Genomic DNA, 22,815 nt, shown 5'->3' on the forward strand with positions numbered 1-22,815 from the left:
TGCTTGTATATTTTGGAGATTAATCCTTTGTCAGTTGCTTCATTTGCAAATATTTTTTTCCCATTCTGAGGGTTGTCTTTTCGTCTTGCTTATGGTTTCCTTTGTTGTGCAAAAGCTTTGAAGTTTCATTAGGTCCCATTTGTTTATTTTTGTTTTTATTTCCATTTCTCTAGGAGGTGGGTCAAAAAGGATCTTGCTGTGATTTAGGTCATAGAGTGTTCTCTGTTTTCCTCTTAAGAGTTTTATAGTGTCTGGCCTTACATTTAGGTCTGTAATCCGTTTATTTTATTATTTGTGTGTATGGTGTTAGGGAGTGTTCTAATCTCACTCTTTTACATGTAGCTGTCCAGCTCTCCCAGCACCTCAGTGGTAGATTTACTGCGAGTTCTTGGAGGGACCAGATGCTGTTTTACTCATTTGTGTATTCCTAGTAGTTAGTTAGCACGGCACTATGTGGAGCTGCCTGACAAACTTTTCTTAGATTCCAGGGTAGTTCTCTGAGAAGATGTAGGGGGACTCTGGCTTCTGCCTTAAAACCCTATTCAACTTGAGACGGGGCTTTCCTGAACCAAACCTTTGTATGTCCCCCTTGTCATAGTTGGGAGATGACTCTTTGGACAATCTCCCCCTCCTTCCACCAAAGCAGTGGTTAACCTAGGAGTACTTTTTATTTCTGCCCTAATCTCAAATTTAAACCAAAAGCAGTCTCTCCCTGTCCCCACATACATGCACCTGAAAATAGGCCAAATGACTTTATTGAGTCATCTGCATACCGAGATTTCAACATTGGGCATAAATACCACCAACGAACCATTTCCACACCGGGAAGAGAAAACAAATACAATGACACAGCCCCAAATTGAAAACAAAGCAAAATTTATTGCATGTGAAAAGCAATCACATGGAAATTAAGGGTCAGGAACCATGAAAATACATATTTCGCATATTTTCTGTCCTGTTCCAGCGTAGGATCACTCACTCTTCACTCTCATGGACCACCATCTGGGGAGAAAGTGGGCATCTTGAGTTCTGTCAGATGGCAGAGCCGCATTTCCGGCCACGCCCCCTCCCAGCGAGCATCTGGGGTTGCTTGCTTGTCTGTTTCAGCGGGACACGGGATATTCCTTGGATCGCAGGCGGATACACGAGTGCAGACGTGGCGGCAGTCACCCCACAGCCTGAGAGCCTGGTCCTCAGAATAGCCCAGGGATCTAGGAACCTACAGCTACAGTGGGCGCAGAGACGGCGGCCGGCCGGCAGAGGGCGCCCGAGCCCACGCAGGAACCGCTCGCCGCTTTTCAGGACGGTGTTCTACTGGGACTCACAGACCGGGGTTTAGCCGGTCTCTACACCAGCTACGTGGCTTTAAGCAAATCCTTTCCTTTCCTGAGCCCGAGACTGACCAGTTCTAAAGTCGAAGGTTCTCCAAGGTACCGTCCATCACGGCGGGTTCCTCCCCGGGAGCCGCACCTCCCGCTGCATCGCCCTCCCCACCCCGTGCCGCGGGGCCACCTACTCGGCTGGAGGTGAAGTCTCTGGTCTTCGCGCGGAGCTTATTGACTTGAGATTCGGCAATATCGGCCCGTTCTTCAGCCTCCTCCAGCTCATGCTGAGCTTTCCGGAACTTGGTGAGATGAGCGTTGGCTTGTTCATCCTAAAAGCAAAGAGCCGGGGCGGGTACGATCAGCGAGCGCCTCTCTGGGGCTCGCAGGGGGAAACAGGCCAGGCGCCGCGCTGGGGTCCCGCGGACTTACAGCCTCCTCGGCCTGCCTCTTGTAGGACTTGACCTTCACTTGAAGTTTGTCCACCAGATCCTGTAATCTCACCACGTTCTTCCTGTCCTCTTCGCACTGAAAGAGAGAACATGGGACAGTACTTAGCCAGGGGCCGGCAGGGATGCAAGAGGTCCCAGTTCTCTCTGGGGCTAAAGGATTTCTCCCTGTTTTCTGGAGAGAGGACCTGGGAAGGTGTTCGCACTTCACAGAGGAAATGCCCGTGGGGTTTCTTTCCACTTGCCTGGTAAGTTAACTCCTTGACCCGCCGCTCATACTTCCTCAGGCCCTTGACAGACTCGGTGTTCTTCTTCTGCTCCCCTTCAAGCTCAAACTCCAGCTCTCGGATCTGGGGGAACGTGTGTAAATTAGTCTGGGGCTGGAGCACGAACGGGAGAGGCCAGAAAGCTCTGCGTAGGCTGGGGCCTGTCCTGCAAGTACCCGCGCCTCCAGCTTCTGGATCTGCTTCTTCCCGCCCTTCAGGGCCAGCTGCTCAGCCTCGTCCAGGCGGTGCTGTAGGTCCTTCACCGTCTGCTCCAGGTTCTTCTTCATCCGCTCCAGGTGGGCGCTGGTGTCCTGCTCCTTCTTCAGCTCCTCGGCCATCATGGCCGCCTGAAAAGCACATCATCCCACTCAGATGCAGACCAAGGTCAAGTGCTTGGAGCTGTTGAAATCTGGGTACCCGGAGGACCAGAGCCATGCTGATGACAAAGGACAATAGGTAACGGGATGACTGAGCCCACTGTTCCACCATGGGATCTGAGAAGAGCTGCACCAGGCATGTAGCATAAACTAAGAAGTGAAACCTTCAAGGGCTGGATGGGAAATAGTTTCTTCCCTTTCTTAAACTGGCCTCCTTGGGACCTCCCTAGCTCCAAGGAGATTCCTTCTTTCCTTATCACCATTATCACCAACCCGTGACTTAGAGAATTCTGAGTTCATAACCTAGCATCACGGGTGTGGGGTAATGGGGCTAAGGGAAGGCCTCTAGAGAACTGGGGGTGCCTGAGCAAGCAGGGAGGAATCGTCACGAGGTTGTGCCCTCCATCGAGCAGCAGGTGGCGCTGTGGGGGCCACGAGCCCAGAACCAAGGCCTCTGGAGCAGGAAGGCTGGGTGCCGGTGGGAGGGAAGCCAGCTTCCTGTAAGGTGACATTTGGTGGGATCCTGACGTCTGAGGGTCTCATTTTTATATTTGGAATCAGTCATACGTTGAAGGAAAGAAGAGCATACCTCTCCAAGGGCATAAAAAAGGAATATAATTCCTTCTGGTCTTTTTTTATCCACACTCCCTTATTTCTCATGTCCACTATTTAAACGTGCGGGAGGAGACATGTTGACTGTTCGGGGAGGTGGGGAGCGCTTCTGGAGCAGAACTCACACCACATGTGCCCTGGGAAGGCCCCACCCTGTCTAATGGGTTGGAGAGGAAGGGGGCTTGGATGAAATGCAATCCTGGCAGCCACGCAGGGCAGGGAGGAGCCTCACATCCGTGATGGCCTTCTTCGCTTTCTCTTCAGCGCTCCTCGCGTCCCTGCTGGCATCCTCCACCTCGCTCTGGAGCTGCAGGAGGTCTGTCTCCAGCTTCTTCTTGGTGTGGATGAGACTGGTGTTCTGGGACGGGAGGAGGGGGTTTAGCCAGGCGCGCCCGAGCGCAGGGGCCCCGCGCCCCTCCCCTCCCCCCTCCCCCACCTGGGTGTGCAGGAGCTGGACGCGCTCGCTGGTGTCCAGGAGCTCCTGCTCTGCCGTCTTCCTGCTCCTCTCCGTCTGCTCCAGGGTGGCCCGCAGCTCCTCGATCTCGGCCTGCAGCAGGTTGGCTCTGCGCTCCACGATCGCCAGCTGCTCCTTCAGGTCCTCTTGGCCCCGGAGAGCATCATCCAGGTGGAGCTGGGTATCCTGGCCAGACAGTAACAGAAACGTCCGGCTGAAGTTGAGGCCTGAGGACCATGAGCCCAGCCGACAGCTGGCGTGTCTGAGAATGGGAGAGGTTTCCCACCGGGAGTGCGCAAACCTTCAGCTGCCCCTGGACGCTCCGGAGGTGTTTGAGGGTCTCTGCGGCCTGGCGGTTGGCGTGGCTCAGCTGGATCTCGATTTCGTTCAGGTCCCCCTCCATCTTCTTCTTGATCCTGATGGCCTCATTCCGGCTCCGCACCTCGGCGTCCAGGGCGCTCTGCATCGTCTCTACTGCTCTCTGGTAGTTCCTCTTCAGCTGCTCGATCTCTTCGTCTTTCTCGGCCACCTTTCTATCGATTTCTGATTTCACTTGTGAGAGTTCCAGCTGGATTCGGAGGATCTTGGCCTCTTCATGCTCAAGAGCGGCCTTTGAAGAACAAGAACAAGACAGAAATGGTACCAGTGATGGGAGAGAGCCTGCTACGCTACTCTTTGGGGCAAAAAAACCTCCAATAGAATGTTTGTAATTCTAACTCTGCAATATTCAAAACTCTTTTTTAAAAAATCCCTAACTTACCTTCAGTGCAGAAATAAGATGTTTCATTGCACTTTGTTTTTATTATACTATCAAACAATAACATTTAAATCATCACATTTCTTAGGCACTTAAGGCACTTTATAGATATTTTGAATTCATCTAAGATTTTTGTAAAATCTCATTTTTAGACCTATTTTAACATAATGATTTTCTCCAGTAAGTTCAAGATAATTCACAGGTATTCACAGGTATTAGTCCATGCACATTGATAGGAAAGGGGCCGGCGTTAGGACTGTGACTTTACAGACCCAGATCGGGGCCGCCTGGCCTCCCTAGCTGGAGCCCCACCATCATAGTCTCTGTTCCAGGCCAGTGCCTCGCCGGCGTTCTGCTCACCTCTGCTTCCTCAAGGGCCAGTTGGATATCAGCCTTTTCCAGCTCGATCTGCTTTCTTGATTTCTCCAGTTCATGGATGGTTTTACCGTTTTCGGCAATTTGTTCTGTGAGATCGGCTATCTCCTCTGCAAAGAAAGAGGTTTGGTTGCCTCAGAACGTTCTCCGTGCAGTTTTCCAGGCAGAGTAAGCACCAACCGAATGCTTTTAACTAGTCTATCATAGTTCTAAGGATGCTGTTTCCTAGAGATAAGATACTGTATATAGAGAGACTCAGAAACAACCCCTCGGATCTGAACACTTCCTGTGTGTGCAGTAACGGATTCTCGTGTAGGGGTTTGGGTCCTGCAGGCACGGACCTCCAGCCCCACGCTCTGGCAATAGCATGAAGCAGGATTTCAGACAAATTGCTTACGCTCTAAATTCTTATTTTCCCGTTTCACAGTTTCAAGTTGATCTAAGGCTTCTTCATAGGCATTTTTCAGTTTGAAGAGCTCAGTACTCAGGGAGCGGGATTCCTTCAGAGATGCCTCCAGCTCTGCCTGGCTCTCCTCACACTTGGTTTTCCATTCAGCGAGCACCTGCAGCACCGGGGAGGAAGGCGGCACCTCTGTTGACGAGCGCCTCTTGGCTAGTTTCTATCTAAGTACGCCCGCGAGGGGGAGCAGTCTGGGAGCTGGGGCCGCCTCTGCCGTGTCACTTGCCTAACCCCTTGTTCCTGACTGCTGGCTAACCAAGATTTCCAGATCAGTCACTGGTCAGTAACAACTGCCCTTGATGAAAAGCAAGTGGATCCTTTGAGAAGGAATTAGCTGGGCCGAACTGCCCTTTCCTAATATGAAAACGGCCCTGTACTTCTAAGTATTTCATTAAAACTTTGTTTCAAAGCAACCTTACCTGTCATACTGAAGGGGACGCTGTCACAAAGCCTCGCAGTGGGACCCGAGTTGGATTCCCACATCAGCCCCCGCAGACAGACCAGCGTGTGGGGGTACAAAAACGCTCGGGACTGGCAGCATTGGAGGCGGTGGCTTGTTTCCACTGACAGTGTTTGAAAGGGACCCCCCCCCCTCCGCATCCCACTCCCGTTCTGTTTCAGGGGCTTGCCTGAGGTCACACTGCTACTGGGGCAGAGTCAGGTACCACCCGGTACCGCTGTGTCACGGTGCTCAGCCGGCAGGGAGCTCACCCCACACCTTGTCAAAGTTCCTCTGCTTCTTGTCCAGAGCGGCAGCCAGGGAGTTGGCTCTGTCCACATCGCCCATCAGGTCCTCCACCTCTGCTTGCAGCCTCTGCCTGGTCTTCTCCAGGGAAGCGCACTTAGCGTTCACCGCCTCAACCTGCTCCTCGGAATCCTGAAGGCGCTGAGCGAGCTTTTTCCTTGAAGAATGTGAAAGAGAAGCAGATGCTTTAAGTTTCAATCCTACTGAACATCACTATTCACCAAGTTGGAATCACTAATTTATGTGATTCAAACGCCGATTTCCTTTCATAAGCCCAGGAGAACTTCCTGTCTGCTAAAAACCAGTGACCAATAGCCTGCCTTTTCTCTAACCAAGGTCAAAGTCGTTTGTCTCAATGAAATGTGCTAACACCGCCTCCCTCTACTGGCACAGAACTGCCTTAAAAGACATAGAAGATGGGAAAACATCGTAACAAATTCACTCGCGAGTAGTTCTAAAGTTGGTGCCTTCTGTCACTTGATCATCTAGGAGTTCTATTTCTTCTGAAGACAGATAGGGTTGTGTACTTGGCCTCCTCCAGCTCCTCCGTGCGCTGGATGGCGTCCGTCTCGTATTTGGTCCTCCACTGGGCCACCTCGCTGTTGGCCTTGGACAGCGCCCTCTGCATCTCAGCCTTGGCTTCCTGCTCCTCCTCATACTGTTCCCGCAGCAGGTCACAGTCGTGGCGGGAGGACTGCAGGGCGTGGGCCAGGGCGCTCTTGGCCTGCAAAAGTCAGGACAGAGGAGAGGCCCCAGCGGATGACCATTTTAGTGCCGTGTGCATGATGCAATCCAGGTGTGCTCCCGCTGTCATCACCTATGAGTAGAGCTGCCTTTTGTTTCTGCAGGTGGTACTGGAAGGCTAGGTCGGGGAGTGCTCCCTCTGCGGACGTACCTTGCTCTCTTCCTCTAACTGCCTCTTGAGCTCTTCTACTTGCTGGGTAAATGCTTGCTTGCTTCTGGAAAGCTGCGATACTATGCTCTCCTTTTCTTCCAGTTGACGACTCAGCTCACCTGTGTCCAGAAGGGAATTATTTTCACTTCATTCACTCACTCACCAGGTTCCTACTGTATGTAAGGCACTGTGCTGAGATATGGGGAGAGAGTAAATTACAAGATGTGGTCCTTTCTTGGGGGTGAAGGGATGTGTCCGTGAAGAGGAAACTGAAAGCACACCCTGGTAAGATACTGTTGTAAAATTCCAGAAGCATGGAGTAACTTTTGTCAATAAAACTTAAGAAGAATTGTAAACCAAAACCTCACCACCTAAACACTCCCATCAGACCTTTCAGTGGCTGGCGCTTCCAGCTGTTTGCTGATTTGTCACTGGGGGAAATACTGCATCTCTTTGCTGCGTTCCTTAGGACTTCTAGCTTCAGTAGTTTGAAGCTGGATTTTTGGGTGGCTACGGTGGTTCTGGTTTATATGCTTACGTAGAGGCAGGAGAAAAACAAGGTGGGGGAGAGGCCTTCGGACTCCAGGGGTGAACTCCCAAGATCATGGTAGAAGTGGCCCCTGAACTTCTTTTTGTCACTGTCTCAGTCGAGCTGCTACAAAGGACTGGTTCACCTGTGATGATGGGCTGGAGGACCAGCGCTGGGGGAGCCATGTTTTCTAGGTGGAAGTCCCGGATAATGTTCCCCTGTATTTTTATCACACACCAAGAGCCTATACAAATTGGCCGTGGTTCTTTCTTTACTGTTTAAAATGCTCCATTGCAGACAAGGAATCTGCATTAATGTGCAGCGAGAAGTAGCAAAGCCATGGGACTTGGTTCCTAGTCCCACTTCTGCCCTCTAGGTTCTTTTTGAGGCAGGGTTACATTAATTTTGAAAGCGCTTGAAGCAGGTGGTGTTTTGGGTCCCTCCTCATTCCAGTCCGTGTCTCTCTCCTTCTTACTGAACTTTCAGTGCTCTCCTCCTTTGGGACATTCTAAATGGCGCTTTCGTGGGTTATTCTGATTGCCTCTCTCCTGAAAATCTGCTTCCCTAGAAATCCTCCCCCAAACAAACCCTGCCTTTCGTTCTGACCAGTTGCCCTCTGTGGGTGTCCAGGAGGCACCGCCCCCGCCGTTTCCCGGCGCTCACCGGCCTCCGTCTGCAGACGTGCCTTCTGTGCGGTCAGTTCACTCAGGCTCCTCTGACATTCCTCGTTCTTGCCCCTGGCCTCGCTTAACTGATCCTCCAGAGTGCGGCACATTTTCTCCAGATTCGCCTGCAGGGTTGAGAAGGGGGAGGAAGCTGAGTCAGCGATCAGGTGGGAAGGACGCAGGGTCCCCCTCACCTGAGGACGAGGCGCCCCCCACCCCGCACCTTGGACTTGGACACGCTCTCCACGTTGCTGCCGAGGTCGTCGAGCTCCAGCTTGAACTCACTCTTCTCCTTCTCCAGCTTCTGCTTGACCCTCTGCAGGTTGTCAATCTGCTCCCCCAGCTCGGCCACACTGTCCGCGTGCTTCTTCCTCAGCGTGGCCGCCGTGGCCTCGTGCTGCAGGGTGGCCTCCTCCAGGTCCCGGCGCAGCTTCAGGAACTCGGCCTCCCGCTTCTTGTTGAGCTCTATCTGGGTGGATGTGACGCCGCCCGCCTCCTCCAGCCGCTCGCTGATCTCCTCCAGCTCCCGGGAGAGGTCCGAGCGCTGCTTCTCAGCTTTGGCACGGGAGGCCCGCTCTGCCTCGATCTCCTCCTCCAGCTCCTCGATGCGGGCCTGTGAGGGCAGGCCGCCCCACGACACTCCTGACTTCCAGTGTCAACACCAGGCTAGTTTCCCCTCCCATTAGACAAACCGCTCTCGGACTGCTCCCCGAACGATACCAATGCTGCAAATTTCCTCTGACACGAGTTTTTCCTGCCTCGACACAGGCATTACCCCTGCAGCGGCCACCCAGGATATAGTCCATTCCAACTGCACGTGGACTTCAAATACTTCAGTTATGTGCTTTGTCAACAGTTACGGAAAAACTGTTCATCACTACTGTGTCAGCCTAGCAGAAAGGAGACCCACGGTCCTGCCCGCTTTGCTCTAATGACGTGCAATAGACACCCCCCACCCACTGTACGTGACCACGTGTGAAAGAAAAGTCCCAAACGCCTCCTACCTGTAGCTCTTTGATTTTCTTCTGGAACTGCAGGCCCAGAGTCTGCTCATCCTCCACTTTGCTTTGCAGCTGACTGTACTCGAAATCCTTCCTGTGAAGGGAAATGCAGAACGTGTGAAGACCAAATACCCGGGAATTGGAAAGCTGAACTCGGTGGTTTCAGGGCGCACTTCTTGAGCCTTTCATCCAGCTGTTGCTTGTCATTCTCCAGATCCAATATGGACTCGTGGGCAAGCTTCAGGTCTCCCTCAAGCTTCCTTTTGTTCCTTTCCAGGTCTACACGAAGCTTCTTTTCTTGTTCTAGGGAGCTTTCCAGCTGCAAAAGGCACCGTTTCCTTTTGAGAACAAATGCTTTGCACCAGAGGGTTCTCGGGGGCTCTTCCCACCCTGAGGCCCAGGCCTCCCGACTAGCATCCTTTACTCACGTCATCCACCTGCTGTTCCAGTTTACTCTTGATTTTGCTCAAGGAATTGACTTTGTCTTCTTCAGCCTGGAGGTCATCCAGGGTCTGCTGGTGGGCCTCTTGGAGGGCTTTCTTCTCCCTGGTTAACTTTGCAATGGTTTCATCCAAACCAGCGAGTTCCTCAGTAAGGTTTTTAACCTAAGAAGAAGCCACAGGCAATTATAAGAAGAGATCAAGTCGGGTTTGCATTGACCACATCAAGCTGGAAGGGCCCACAGGGAGTGTACCACCTTGTTCTCTGTGGCATGTTTCTCCTTCTCAACCTTGGCCAGTGTCAGCTCAAGGTCATCTATGTCTTTCTTCAGTTCCGAACATTCGTCCTCCAGTTTCCTCTTCTTGGCCGTCAGCTCAGCATTGATCTCTTCCTCATCCTCAGCTCTCTCAGTCACCTCCTTGATCTTTGCCTCCAGCTGGAACTTGGCTTTGATCAGTTGATCACATCTTTCCTCTGCATCCAACAAGTTTTCACTTTCCTTAAAAAAAGAAAAAAATATATCATTTCCTTTAATGGTTAAAAGATAAGATTTGTGACATTCCAGTATTTTGTTATATATGAGGTCCTTTACGAAGCATCGCAACTAAAAAGCAAAACTCCCACCAAAAGTCATTTTCTTAACTAATCAAATCTAGAAGGAAAGTTTTAAAAAAATTCCTAAACACCTACAGCTTGTACTTGGAGCTGCAGGTCATTCTTCTCTTGTACTAGAGTCACCAGTTTTTCCTCCAGTTCCTTCCTTTTTGCCTCTGACTTGGCGAGTTCATCTTTAGTTTTCTGGAACTCTTCCTTCATGGTGGCCATCTCCTTCTCGGTTTCTGCGCTCTTGAGAAGGGGCTTGATCTTGAAGAAGAGTTTCATCCAGGGCCAGTGCTTGACGTTCATGAAGGCTCGGATGTTGTACTGGATGCAGAAGATGGACTCCCTAAAAAACAAAACATCAGTGTTTTTCTAAGAGAGACTCCCCACTTCTCCCGAAGAGCTCAGGTCTGAGCACAGACCCCACTCGACCTTCTCTGCACCATCTTCTGGAATTCCATGCGCATGAGGAACCCTCTGCACACAGCTTGCGTCCGGGTGATCAGCTTGGCCAGGCGGTCATCCCGCATTTCCTCCAGGGTTCCCAGCAAGCCAGCCTTGAAGAACACCTTGAGGGGAGAAGGATGACTTGAGTCAGTTTTCCGGAGAAGTCTAACGGGGACCACCCGCCAACATCTGTCAGAGCTGATGCAGTACCTTGGTGTGTCCAAACTTGTACTGAGTGTGATCAATGTCGATGGATGCCAGCAGCTTTTCACACGCCTTCTTGCTGTCGATGAACTGCCCCTCAGGGATGGCGCTGGCATTCAGCACTCGGTATCTGCCGTTGTGGACACAGAAACATCGTAGACCATTAGCAAAGACGTGAACTTTGGAAACCAGTTCAGGCCTCTCTTCCAAGAGGCAAGAAGGCCAAGGTCCAGAGAGAGAGGGAAGCTTGCTCTTGGTCACAGGCCAGATAGTGGCCTAGAATCTAGGCCTACTGACTCTTAGGCCAGGTGTTTTTCTGACGTGTTGTATATCAGATAAGCTCCTGAGAAAATGTGGGAGAAAACTGTATACCTTGGCTATGTGGAGTCCATAGCTGTTCTTTTGAAACGGGTCTTTTCATACTACTATTCCTCCCTCTCAAGTTCCAGCATTTACACATCTTCTCAAGAAGCAAATAGAACATTTTTATCACACACCTTTGTTTAAAATCCCCATAGAGAATCCTGTTTGGGAACCCCTTTCTGCAGATGCGGATTCCTTCCAGGACACCATTACAGCGCAGCTGGTGCAGGACAAGGCTGTGCTCCATGGCCCCTGAGAAGAGAAGCAACAAACGTCAGCTTCACACACAACCTCCTAAAACCTGACTGCCACCTTCAGAGCCAGCGGGTGTCTTACCTGGGGTTTTGGTTTCGTTGGGAATTATACAGCGCACAAAGTGAGGGTGGGTTGTTCTTAAATTTGACATCAGCTTGTTCAGGTTTTCCTAAAAGAAAAAGATTAAATTTGATAGTGAGCCTACTATAGGCTTTTACAGACACGGAGATATATTGTAACAAAAAAGTAAGGTATGTATTTTAAATTTATCATAAATTCTAAGGAATAAAGGTATTATTTAACTTTCTCTTTTAATAATCTTTTGGCTAGAAGTGTAGGCGAATAACTGATAAAACAGACTTTTGCTTCACAGTGAACCACCAGAGACTAACCAAGTACAAAATGCCTCTGAAATCAACTCAAGAGGAGTATCCAGCTCCACTGGGCACAGGACATGCTACTGCCTGTGTCCTTCAGGCAAGTCGGAAAGTCTGTACTGAGGACTCGCCTCCCAGGCCGGCCGGCACACGCAGCTGATGCCGTTTAAAGTGATAGTTCAGCTCTGGTCCTCCATTTATTAGACCTCATCTGTATATCATCATACTGCCACTCACCCTCCCTAAGTGACAGTAACCAGATTAAGACCACATCACTGTTCTTGAGTGAGTCAAGTTTAGCATCTCTGCGTTGCTCGTTTTGAGATGACTTAAACCAAGTACAAGCAAAAAAATCTGTATCTTTCTTACCCTGAAGAGGGCAGAGACGGTCTGGAAGGAAGAGCCCTTTTTCTTGGCAGCTTTCTTCTTCCCACCATCAGCTGAAAGAAAGAAAAGACGGCGTGTGCTGCTAGCAGACCTGCAGAGCTGCTCCAGCCCCGTGGGCGGCTGGAGTGAAGAAGTGCGGGTCCAAGGCACCCCGCGGAGTCTGTTACCGTCTGCTGTGGCGAAGGTGGCGTAGAGGTGTGCCAGGAGCCTGTTGGAGGACTTCTGGTACAGGCCGACCACCGTCTCGTTCAGGGGGTCCTTGTTCTTCTCCAGCCAGCCCGAGACGCTGTAGTCCACGGTGCCCGCGTAGTGGATCAGCGAGAAGTGGGCCTCGGCCCTGCCCTTGACCGCCTTGGGCTTCTGGAAGTTGCTGGACTTGCCCAGGTGCTGGTCATACAGCTTGTTCTTGAAGGAGGTGTCTGTGGCCTTGGGGAACATGCACTCCTCTTCCAGGATGGAGAAGATGCCCATCGGCTGGACCAAGGCAGAGTGCATACGGGGCGGGTATGAGCTGCAGTGTCAAGCAGCAGGTCGGCGAGGGGCGGCTGCTGAGTGCACACAGCAGGTACCTTCTCGATGAGCTCAATGCAGGCGGCCAGGTCCATCCCGAAGTCGATGAACTCCCACTCGATGCCCTCCTTCTTGTACTCCTCCTGCTCCAGCACGAACATGTGGTGGTTGAAGAACTGCTGCAGCTTCTCGTTGGTGAAGTTGATGCACAGCTGCTCCAGGCTGTTGTACTAACACCAAAACATAAGGTTCACATGAAAAGTTAGACTTCTTTCAAAACCAAACACGCATCAGCCTTCCTCCTCATGGTCTCGGGCTCTCGCCAGCTCATTTATGCTTTCAGGAATGGGCACACTCTTGGGCTCAGCGGAGACCACACGTCCTTGGAGTCTTCTCTGATTTCCAGCTGGAAGATGCTTCTCCTGAGTCCACGGTCTGGGCCTCTCCTGGGCGCTGGCCACGGCCTGCCTTATCTGTAGTTGGTCTTCTGTGTGCCTTACGTACTTCTCGTTGTCCTCTACAAACTACAAGCTCATCTTTTTTTCACCTGCAAGTCTTATACCTGGCAGACACCAAACATATGCTTCGATGAATGGCTACGTGCTTCTAACCCAGAGCCAGTAGGATATTTATGTAAAACATCGCATGGTTGGCTTATTGTCAACTTCTTCTCTGTTTCTGGCTCTCCCTATTGTCAGTAATTGCATTTGATTTTTTGTTTTCTTTTATCCGTTTGAGGATGTCTTTAAAATTCCACTTGACACAAGCCTTCCTCCCTCTTAAAATAATACAAACCCTTCCACGTTCTCTTCTACCTGATCCACCCTCCATCTCGTTTTCCTCCAAGATGTGATGCTGGATGACGTGTGGGCTGCCTTGACATCTTGCCTATAGGATCACGAAAACCAGCCCCCAGCACAAAGCCAAACGAGTATAACACAAACCTCAAAGATCTCAAAGCCCGCGATGTCCAGGACGCCAATGAAGTGCTGTCTGGGCAGTTTGGTGTCCAGCTGCTGGTTGATGCGGGTGACCATCCACAGGAACAGCTTCTCGTAGACGGACTTGGAGAGGGCGTTCACGGCATGGTGCACCTGTGCGGAGGGGCCAGCCGGTGAGTCTGGAGGCAGCGGCCGTCGGGTGCCGCGTCCTTTCCCAGCCTGCGGCAGCCACTTACCTGGTCCACAGTCTGGCCCTTGGTAACATACTCGTTCCCAACTTTCACTCTGGGGAAGCACAAAGCTTTCAGGAGGTCCGAAGAGTTCAGGCCCATCAGATAGGCTGTCTTGTCAGCCACTGGCAGGAAAAGAAGGCTGATTACAAGGGAAACCCCTGATGCTTGGCAAAGCGGAAGAGCCACTCTGAAAGTCATCTGGATGTTTCCACGCTCGGCTCAGCCCATCTTCATGTGTTTACATTCCGTGTCTCTAAACTGCTTACCTGTGGCCGGTGGGAGCTGAGTCACTCAGAGAATATGATAGATTTTATGAAAAGGCGGCACTGGGTTCCAGAAAACCCTGGTCACTCCTTACTGTATCTGAGGCAGGACCATTCTAGTGATTCAGCAGACGGGGCAGTAACCGTGCCTGTAGGCATCTGAGCCCTGAAGAGGTTCGCCTCTCTAGGCAGGAGGAGGAGTAAGCGGTTTCAAAAGAGGCCCTGAGGGGCTTCCCTGGTGGTGCAGTGGTTGAGAGTCCGCCTGCCGATGCAGGGGACTCGGGTTCATGCCCCGGTCCAGGAAGATCCCACATGCCGCGGAGTGGCTGGGCCTGTGCGTTCGGAGCCTGTGCTCCGCAACGGGAGAGGCCACAACAGTGAGAGGCCCGCGTACGGCAAAAAAAAAGGCCCCGAGCGACCTCAGCTGGACGCCCCCTGGCCCTGCCGCGCGGTCGCCGCAGTGACGTGGTACCTTCAGTGCCGTCTGGCTCTGCCTGCTCCTCCCGCTGCTTCTGCTTGAACTTCATGTTCCCGTAGTGCATCACGGCGCCTGTCAGCTTGTAGAGTCCACACTTCTCCTCTGGGGTGAAGCCCAGGATGTCAATGGCGCTCTGGCATCGGAGGACAGCACGTCAGCCGGTTGACCCCAGTGATGGAGGAGCAGCCCCGCGCCCACCCCTCCCCCCCCCGTCTGCTTACATCCGTAGCCAGCAGCTCCTCCGCATCATCAATGCTGCCCACCAGGATCTCACCCTGGCTGATGAACGGGTAGTCATAAGGGTTGGTTGTAATAAGCAGCAGCTCTGCAATGATGACCATTTAGAGGAGGTCACATGGATGCAAAGAAAACATCCACTAGGGGCTTTCAGCTTCTGCGTCCTCAGCTGAGACTTTCGCTGCTGGGGCCCAGGCTGAGGGTAGTTAGAAATCTCTTAAACAGTCTCTCGATACTCAGGCTGTGGCAGAATATAAAGTCCAGGGAAGACTCTGCAGCCCGCCCAGGCCATGTAGGGTAAGAACCACAGAGAGAATATTGAAATTCTCTTGCTTTGCGTGCAAAGGGCGCAGATCCATGTCGGTTGGGAAAGGTTAATCGGGAAAACTGGCCGAGTGTGGGCCAGGACAGAGCCACAGGGAGGGAAGCACAGATCATTTGGTAGAATCACAGTCTTTTCCAAAACCTGCTGAAAAGCTGCAGCCTATTTCCAGGCTTGGGCCCAGAAGGCTGAGCAGACACAGCCAGGGAGCAAAGAAGGGCACCAGGCCCCTGTTAGGTGCGGGACAAAGGGCAGGGTGGACATCCACCAGCTGGTGGTTCATCTGATTTTGCGTTGGCCTCACAGCATTGGGTGAAATGTTGGTTTCTGTGCCAGAACACAAGGGGGCGCTAGAGCACCACTACATGCTTGGTCATTCGGCCAGTTTCTATAAACCAGAGCTGAATAAACCAATTGTGCCTCAGCCTTTTACTGTCCATTGGATTGCGTTTTTCAAATTGGCATGTCACCGTCAAAACAGCCGCATCCCATTTCTAAAGCAAGCTTCCTCTGCTGGCTGCCGAGTCACCTGTGCATACACACAACTCTCTTTGGTCCACTCACCCAAAAGCCGAAATGCCTCAAACCAACCCCTCTGGGGACGTCCTCACCTATGAGCTCGGGCTTCTTGTTGGAAAGAATCTGGTAGAAGATGTGGTAGCTCCTCTCAGCCTTCAGCTGGAAGGTTACTCTCGATTTTTCCAGCAGATCTAGGAACACAAACACAGGACTGTTTTCCAAACTGCTCCCCTGATGTCCCGAGACATCATCTGATCCCAGGGATCTACTTACACGTTTCAATATCTGCAGAGGCCAGCTTGCCTGTGGTACCAAAATGGATTCGGATGAACTTGCCCTGTGGGGGAAGGGAGACCAGGTGTACCGTGACTCCAGGTGTTCCTACCCACCTCCTGGGTAATGTGAACGGGAACCTTATTCCCCAGTAATTTGAAGTGAAGCATGACCTCCTCTCCCTCTCCTCTTTCCGGTTGGCTGCGTCTCCCTTCTCCATCCCCTTGTTCCACACTGCCTCCAAACGCCACTCCCCTACACTCCCACCCCCAAGATGGTCAACAAAGTAAGAGAGATTGTGTTCAAGATGCAAATCACACCATATCACTTCCCTCTTAAAGGATCCCTCAGTAGCTTCCTGAATGAAACCCAAACCCCTTCTCCTGGCCTACAGACTCCGAGGCTCCAGGTCGCTCCCTGCCACCCCTCCCCACCTCCCCTCATGCTGCCTGCCTCGCTGCAGCCCCTCAGACCCTCTGAGGTCCCTTGACCCCGCCAGTCCCCTGTCCTCATCCTGTGGATCTTGGGCTTCCCTGCCAGCCCTGTCTAAAGGAGACCTGGCTCAGAGTACACTACCACACGCCCTCTTTACTGCACTGTCTACCAAGGAATCCTTGTCCCAGACTGTCTTGTTGATCTGTTTCCTTCTTTCGCGGTCTACCCCCAGGACTGCAGCCTCCTGGAAGCAGGGCCCTTGCCTACTTGCGGGCCTCAGAGGAGCTCCCAGCTTGAGCCGGTGCAAACTCACAAAGCGGGACGAGTTGTCGTTCCTCACGGTCTTGGCGTTCCCGAAGGCCTCCAGCAGCGGGTTGGCGCTGATGATCTGGTCTTCCAGAGTCCCCTGGAGCAGGGGGTCAGGGCAGGAAGAGCCGCACGCGACAGTGAGCTCCGCGGCACCTGCTGCCTTCGCTCCTGCAGCCCCGGGTCGCCAGACCCTCCCTGCCCTGCTTTCCAATCTGGGGCCCAGCCAAACCATCAGCACGCCTCACGCTTGCCATTCTTAGATTTGGCTCAAGCTGGGTGTCTTGACCTAAACCTCCTCACTTAGCCCTTCAGCTCCTTGATTCTCCAGGTAGCTAGGTCATCGGTGTTCATTTCATACTGTTATAATATATTCGTTTTGAAAGGCAAGTAGACACTACAGTTCTCTCCAATTGGTATGTGTGGTTCTGGTGTATGTGAGCTGCTCCCAAACTGACTTTTCTTAGTGGAGCCTTAGAAGCTTGTTTTCTAGGCAATCACAGGATCTGGTCCTGTAACATCAACCACATGCTGGGTCGTCTAGGAGAACTGGCTGTCCTGTGAGACTTTAAATCCTGGCCTGCTCTCCCTTCCTTGTGGAGATGGGGTGTCGCCTCCCCGTGCCCCCTCGTTCTGAAGTTAAGACAAAGGTTGGCAGTGGAAGCAGAACAAGCCTTTCTCCTCTCCATACCCTCATTTTGGAGTCCTTCTTCTTGGCGAGGTCTCCAGTCGCTGCAATTGTTGCAAAGTACTGGATGACCCTTTTGGTGTTCACAGTCTTTCCTGCCCCGGATTCTCCACTATTCAGAGCAGTCGAAAGAGAGAGAGACAGAGAAACAAGTTCCGTGAGTGTAAATTGGCCCCCTAAGATGTCACCCGAGCCACAGCAGACACACACCTCCCAGCAAATGTGAGACCACTCGGAGAGGCAGGGGCCCCGGGGGAGACCGGCACGGCTGAGCGGGCTGGATGGGGAGCTCCAGCTTCCTGAGGCCTCACAGGCCTTCCTGCCCGTCTCTCCCCAACGCCCAGCCCCACATCTTTGCATCACAGACTTCGTTCTCGGTACTTTCTCATTAAAACAGAGCAAGTGGCATCTTCCCCTTCTGCACTGGGGACAAAGGGCCACAGCTATGAAAACACTCTACACCTTGGATACTTACGTAATCAGAATAGACTGGTTTTCACGATCTGCCAAAGGGAAAGATAAAATAGAGTTGATAGCAATATAAGAAGAGCTTCCTCAACCTAAATGTCCATTGACAGAGGAATGGATAAAGAAGGTGGGGGGGGGGGGTGTGTATACACGCACACACACACTCTGGAATACTTCTCAGCCACACGAAAGAATGAAGTAGTGTAATTTGCAGCAACACGGATGGACCTAGAGATTATCATACTAAGTGAGAAGTTAGACAGAGAAAGACAAATGCCATATGATATCACCTATGTGTGATTATGTGATACAAATGAACTTATGTACAAAACAGAAACAGACTCACATAGGTAGAAAACAAACCTATGGTTACCAAAGGGGAAAGGCGGTGGGGGAGGGATAAATTAGGAGTTTGGGATTAGCAGATGCAAACGACTGTATATAAAATAAACAACAAGGTCCTACTGTATAGCACAGGGAGCTATATTCAGTATCCTATAATAAACCATAGTGGAAAGGAATCTGAAAAAGAATATATATATATATATATATATATATATATATATATAACTGAATCACTTTGCTGTACACCAGAAACTAACACAACACTGTAAATCAACTATAGTCCAAGAAAAAAATTGTAATAAAAAGAGCTTCCCAGTTTTCCGCCATGTCTCCAGCAGTCAGAGTTCACTGCACGGTTCAGTTTCCCACCACCATCCTGTTTAGTCCTAGGTGGGAGCTTGAAGAGACTCCTCTTTGAGAATGAGGCCCAGAGAGGTTAAGCCCCCGCTTACAACCAGCCACGGGCTTCTCTCTGTATTATGCTGAACCATATGAAATTGTCAGTCTTTGCTTTGGGCCCACAGAAATGTCAGTTTTGTATGAGGTAACCCATGCTTGCACTAAATCCAAACTTCTCACCAGGGCCTGCAAGCCCCTGAAATATGTGGCCTCTTTCGTCTTTTTTAAGCACCTCCACCCTCCTGTCCTTTGTATGGAGGCTGCACACTGGACGGGGCGGGTGCAGGATCGCATGGCAGCTTCCCTGAGCCCTCCCCCCGCCTCCAGGCTTCCTCCTTGGAAACCTACCTGTGAGCATGAACTGATACGCATTGTCAGAGATGGAGAAGATGTGGGGCGGGGCCTCCTGGCGCTTTTTGCCCCGGTAGCCCTCCACCACCTCGGGGTTGTACACCGGCAGCCACTTGTAAGGGTTGACAGTGACACAGAAGAGGCCCGAGTAGGTCTGGGGGAGCGTAAAAAATATATATGTATGTATACGTGGGTGTGTGCCTGTACACATAGAACCTTCTTTTTGTTATTTCACTTTTCTTTACGAGAAACTTGTAAAGGAGGCAAGATACTTCTCTTTATAGATGAGGCAGCTGAGACTCAAGAGGGTTGTAACGGACCTCCCGCCGCTGGTGGGTGCCGGTGCCAGGACCCCAGCCTCGGACCCACCTCGCCTGCCCCCGCCCCTCCTTCCAGCTGCTCTCCTCCTGCCCCGTTCATCTCTCACCTTCTCATCCTGCATCACTCTTGTCGCCCTTTCTTCTTTTCATTCCCCCTCTTTTGCTGAGCAGCTCAGTCAGCACCAGTCCTTCCAGAGCCCATCCCACCACAAGCAGCTCAGCCCCACCCCACCCCGTCAGAGGTCCCGGGAACCCAGCAAACGCGGGCACTGACGTAGATCATCCAGGAGGTGTAGCGGTCCTTGAGGTTGTACAGCACGGCCGGTTCATTCAGGTGTGTCAGCATGGCCATGTCCTCGATCCGGTCGAACTTGGGCGGGTTCATCGCGTACACGTCCTCTGGCTTCACCACCAGGGTCTGAAAGGGACGGGGTACAGTGCACACCTGGGCTTCTCTGTGCGTTTTGCCCCTGCAGCTATCTGTCTCCCACGCCCAGATCAGAAGAAGCAGGTGCTGGAGAAAACGCCCGTTTGACAGGGAGGGAGACAGGGCTGGGGGCGGTTTGCAGTGGTGGTGACGGAATGGGATTTGTTTCTGTTACTTGGGCTTTTGTTTTTTTCCATCTCCGATGGGCCTGAGGTGAGGGAAGGATGCCAGAAATGAGAAGAGGGTCTCTGTGGGTGGGTGCGGGGATGACGCAGGCGCGGGTGCCAGCAGGAACCTCTCAGCTCCGTGATGCCGGCTGGGCCGAAACCCAGCTGCAGCAGCTCATGGGTTTCTGCTGTCTACTCAGGGAACATGGCAGGTGCACTGGTGTTCCTGAGGCAGGTACCGAAGAGGAGGCTGGTGGCCTTGGGTCAGCAGGCCGGTGCCCAGAGTTAGCCGGCATTCTGAGCTCTCTGGAAGCAGCTGTCAAGCCCCCACCCTGCATCTTGCCCGTTCACCCGCTCTGGCCCTTGCTTGTGAAAGAGAACCAGCCCCGCTCCCTTTCTGGGGCGGGAGTGTTACAAGCCAGGAGAAGGAACCACGAGGCAGAGTGGTGGTTCCAGGCACTGGCAGGCGCCTTTGTGCTCCCCTCGAGAGAAGCCCCCTGCCCCAGTGCCCAGCGGGGCTGGAGGACCCTGGCATAGTGGGCATGGAGCTCAGCTTCCTCTCCCCTGCTCTGCCCTCACCTCCTTCCTGAGACCTCCTTTGAAGATGGTCATTTTCCCCACCCCGCCTCTGGGCAAGGCAGTGGAAAACCTGCCTTTAAGTAGAGATCCACTTAAACCATCCATGCCATCAGCCCTTCCTGTGAGGGTCTAGACATCTTAGATTGTCATTCATCAGGTCTACCTTCCATGTTTCCCTGTGGCTTCATAAGCCCGTTCTTAACTCCATCATCTGAAATGTACTGAGAGCTGCCCTCTGGAGCTCCAGTGCTTGCAAGCATCACAGGACAATTTCAGTGCCTTTTTCCTTCACATCCAACCCAATGACGCTATTTCCTTTACACTTCTCTTTTGGATACCACCCCCCCTGCCATTTTTTTTAACTTTTCTTAGAACATTTCCAGATTCTTCTGCTCTAGATTCCAGAGAGTAGTGAAGTCCAGAATTCCTCCCAGCATGCCCACAGTACCTGGGCCAGAATGTAGTGGGCTACACTGCTCATTGCCTTCATGATATGGGAAGGCTGCTATGTCACATCGAGCTTGTGGTCCACTAGGATCCTTTACTCGCTTTCCTTACTTCCTTAGTTAGATGGCTATTGCTAGAAGAATTAGGGGGAAACCTAGGCTACCAAAGGAGAGTGTTCTAACAGAGGTCCTCCTACTGTTAGACTCCCAACTCCACACCCCTGGGATGCACAGGGCTGGTCCCCTCTGACCTAGAGTGACACGAACATTAACAAAAGCACCCGAACATGGATTGTTTTGGCCAAACCACAACCAGGTGGTTCTCCCACCGTGCAGCCTGAGGCCAGTGTTCACTCTGCTTCCTCCGAGGACACCTGGGATGCTAAGGCGGTGATGCCAGGTGAGGCATTCCGGTGCCAGAGCCACGTCTGGAGATGGCTGGGTATGGACCGGACGCACAGACTGGGCAGCCATGGGGAGCAGACAGAGGCCTGGCCGGCCTGCAGAGGGTGTGGATGGGGCTTACCCTGTTGTCTTCGGTTTCCACCGTGACCCTCCCATCCTGGGTACTCTTAATTTTCCCCTTGGCGTATTCTTCCTTTGAGTCGACCACAAAGCAGTAGGTTTTGGCATCAAAAGGCTGGTTCTGAGCCTCGATCCTCTCCTTTTCTGACTTCCGGAGGAAGGGAGCGGCTATGCCGAACACTTCCATTTCGGTGCCGCTGCTCATGGTGTCGGCTGGAAGGCGAACCCACCAGGTGAGCCCTGCTGCCCCCAGGCTTCAGCCCTGCCCCGGAGGGAGCCCTTCAAGGTGGAGCCCCGGGAGCAAGGCTGCCCTCCATCGACCCCCAGGAAAATCAAATGCACACATATTTATTGAGCAGCTACTTTGTGCAAAGGGCACGGAGCGTATGCAATCCAAGCTCCCCCATTAGCCGGGGCTCGGACGGGCGAAGGGACCCTAGAGGCGGGTGCAGTTCTCGGGACTCACTTTCCTCTTCTGCAAAAACCCAGGTGTTGCTGAGGGAAGACTTAAAAATAAACACCATCAGAAATAAACGCCATTCTTCAAAGAGAGTGCGCTAAGTGGCAAATAGCTGAGGAATTTGGGGAACTTTCTGGCTCAAGGTGGCTACCTCTTCACAGGAGGAAACCGGCTTTTGCTTTCTTCGGTTCTGTTTTGAGAACAGAAGCAGCATCGGACATCAGCATCTACTCAGAGCATCTCCCCAGGTGCTGCCTCCTTTCCACTCCGCTCCAGCCTAACCTGTCCTGGTCTAAGCTCTACAGGGCTCTCACCCTTCAGGCCATCGGAGGTGGGAGGAACTGGTACCCTAGAGACCTCTGAGCCAAGGGACCCGACTGGCTTCCTCACCTGAGGGTCACACCCACGGGAGATCAGCAGACAACAGCAGTCGTGGGAAATCAGACCTGCAATAAATACGCAGAAAGCAAGCTCAGGACACGGGAGTGTCTGGGTCGGTTCTGAATCGGGTCCTGATGAGCTAACCAAATAAGGATGAAGGACTAATAACTTAGAAAGAGCCTTACCCGAGAGACAAGCTGGAGGAGCAGATGGGACGTGACCCACAGGTGAGCCACGAAGGTAGGAAAAGCCCCCAACCGCCCCAAACCTGGCTCCTACCAGCCCAGCACGGCACCCTCCTCAGTCTGCAGTGCCTCCCATTCAGAACTGGGCAGGAAGGACAGAATCCCTATTAAAAAGGCCAGTGGTTCCAAGCCGGGATCAGGCCCCCTGTCTTCGGTGAACAGGGAGAAATCTCAGATTGGCCGATGGACACCCACCAGGCACGCAGCGCAGGTGGGGAAGGTGAGGGCAGGGTAGGCGGCGACCCCACTGGCCTCTGCACAGATCGGAGAGGCGAAGGGCAGGCCGTGGCCCACGGAGCGTCGAGGGGAGAGCGGGCCGGAGGATGGTGCTGCAGGCAGCGGGGTGGGCCTTTGGGCCCGAGGCCCAGCTCCGCCTCTAACTAACCTTACCAAAGCCAGACAGGCCCGCACCAGGTGGCGTCCTCCAAGCCGCACTCGGAAAAGAGCCAGCGAGGGGCGCTGCGACTCTCCTCCACCCACAGAGCAGCTACAGAGGGGCTGCTGCCCGCGGACTTT

At 52.5% G+C, this 22,815-nt stretch overlaps 1 protein-coding gene across 1 annotated transcript; it reads right to left on the reverse strand.

Annotated features, from left to right (window-relative positions):
- Positions 1 to 468: 468 nt before the first annotated feature.
- On the reverse strand, positions 469 to 21,418 carry LOC132414385 (myosin-3). Its single transcript, XM_059996859.1, has 38 exons — positions 21,215 to 21,418; positions 19,344 to 19,487; positions 18,747 to 18,903; positions 17,662 to 17,689; positions 17,190 to 17,298; positions 16,506 to 16,598; positions 15,758 to 15,821; positions 15,577 to 15,675; positions 14,628 to 14,731; positions 14,401 to 14,539; positions 13,669 to 13,787; positions 13,436 to 13,585; positions 12,551 to 12,721; positions 11,964 to 12,455; positions 11,299 to 11,386; positions 11,097 to 11,214; positions 10,606 to 10,729; positions 10,381 to 10,517; positions 10,039 to 10,294; positions 9,605 to 9,847; positions 9,336 to 9,512; positions 9,081 to 9,226; positions 8,911 to 9,001; positions 8,130 to 8,519; positions 7,905 to 8,031; positions 6,713 to 6,831; positions 6,345 to 6,541; positions 5,791 to 5,974; positions 5,010 to 5,175; positions 4,598 to 4,722; positions 3,782 to 4,090; positions 3,463 to 3,666; positions 3,259 to 3,384; positions 2,214 to 2,384; positions 2,017 to 2,121; positions 1,755 to 1,850; positions 1,517 to 1,654; positions 469 to 1,002 (listed from the first exon to the last, which is right to left on the reverse strand). Exons 1-38 carry the CDS (start codon positions 21,416 to 21,418, stop codon positions 976 to 978), a joined length of 5,937 nt encoding a protein of 1,978 aa, XP_059852842.1. The 3' UTR covers positions 469 to 975.
- Positions 21,419 to 22,815: the final 1,397 nt, after the last annotated feature.

Source organism: Delphinus delphis, chromosome 19 (assembly GCF_949987515.2).
Source record: "Delphinus delphis chromosome 19, mDelDel1.2, whole genome shotgun sequence".
In the NCBI taxonomy this organism is placed as follows: Eukaryota; Metazoa; Chordata; class Mammalia; order Artiodactyla; family Delphinidae; genus Delphinus; species Delphinus delphis.

Coding starts and splice junctions, on each gene's coding strand:
- LOC132414385 (XM_059996859.1), bottom strand. CDS start 21,418: ATGAGCAGCGGCACCGAAATGGAAGTGTTCGGCATAGCCGCTCCCTTC. Junction 8,032..8,129: donor AGAGCGTGTCCAAGTCCAAG/GTGCGGGGTGGG, acceptor TCAACCCTGCAG/GCGAATCTGGAGAAAATGTG. Junction 6,542..6,712: donor AGTTAGAGGAAGAGAGCAAG/GTACGTCCGCAG, acceptor TGACTTTTGCAG/GCCAAGAGCGCCCTGGCCCA.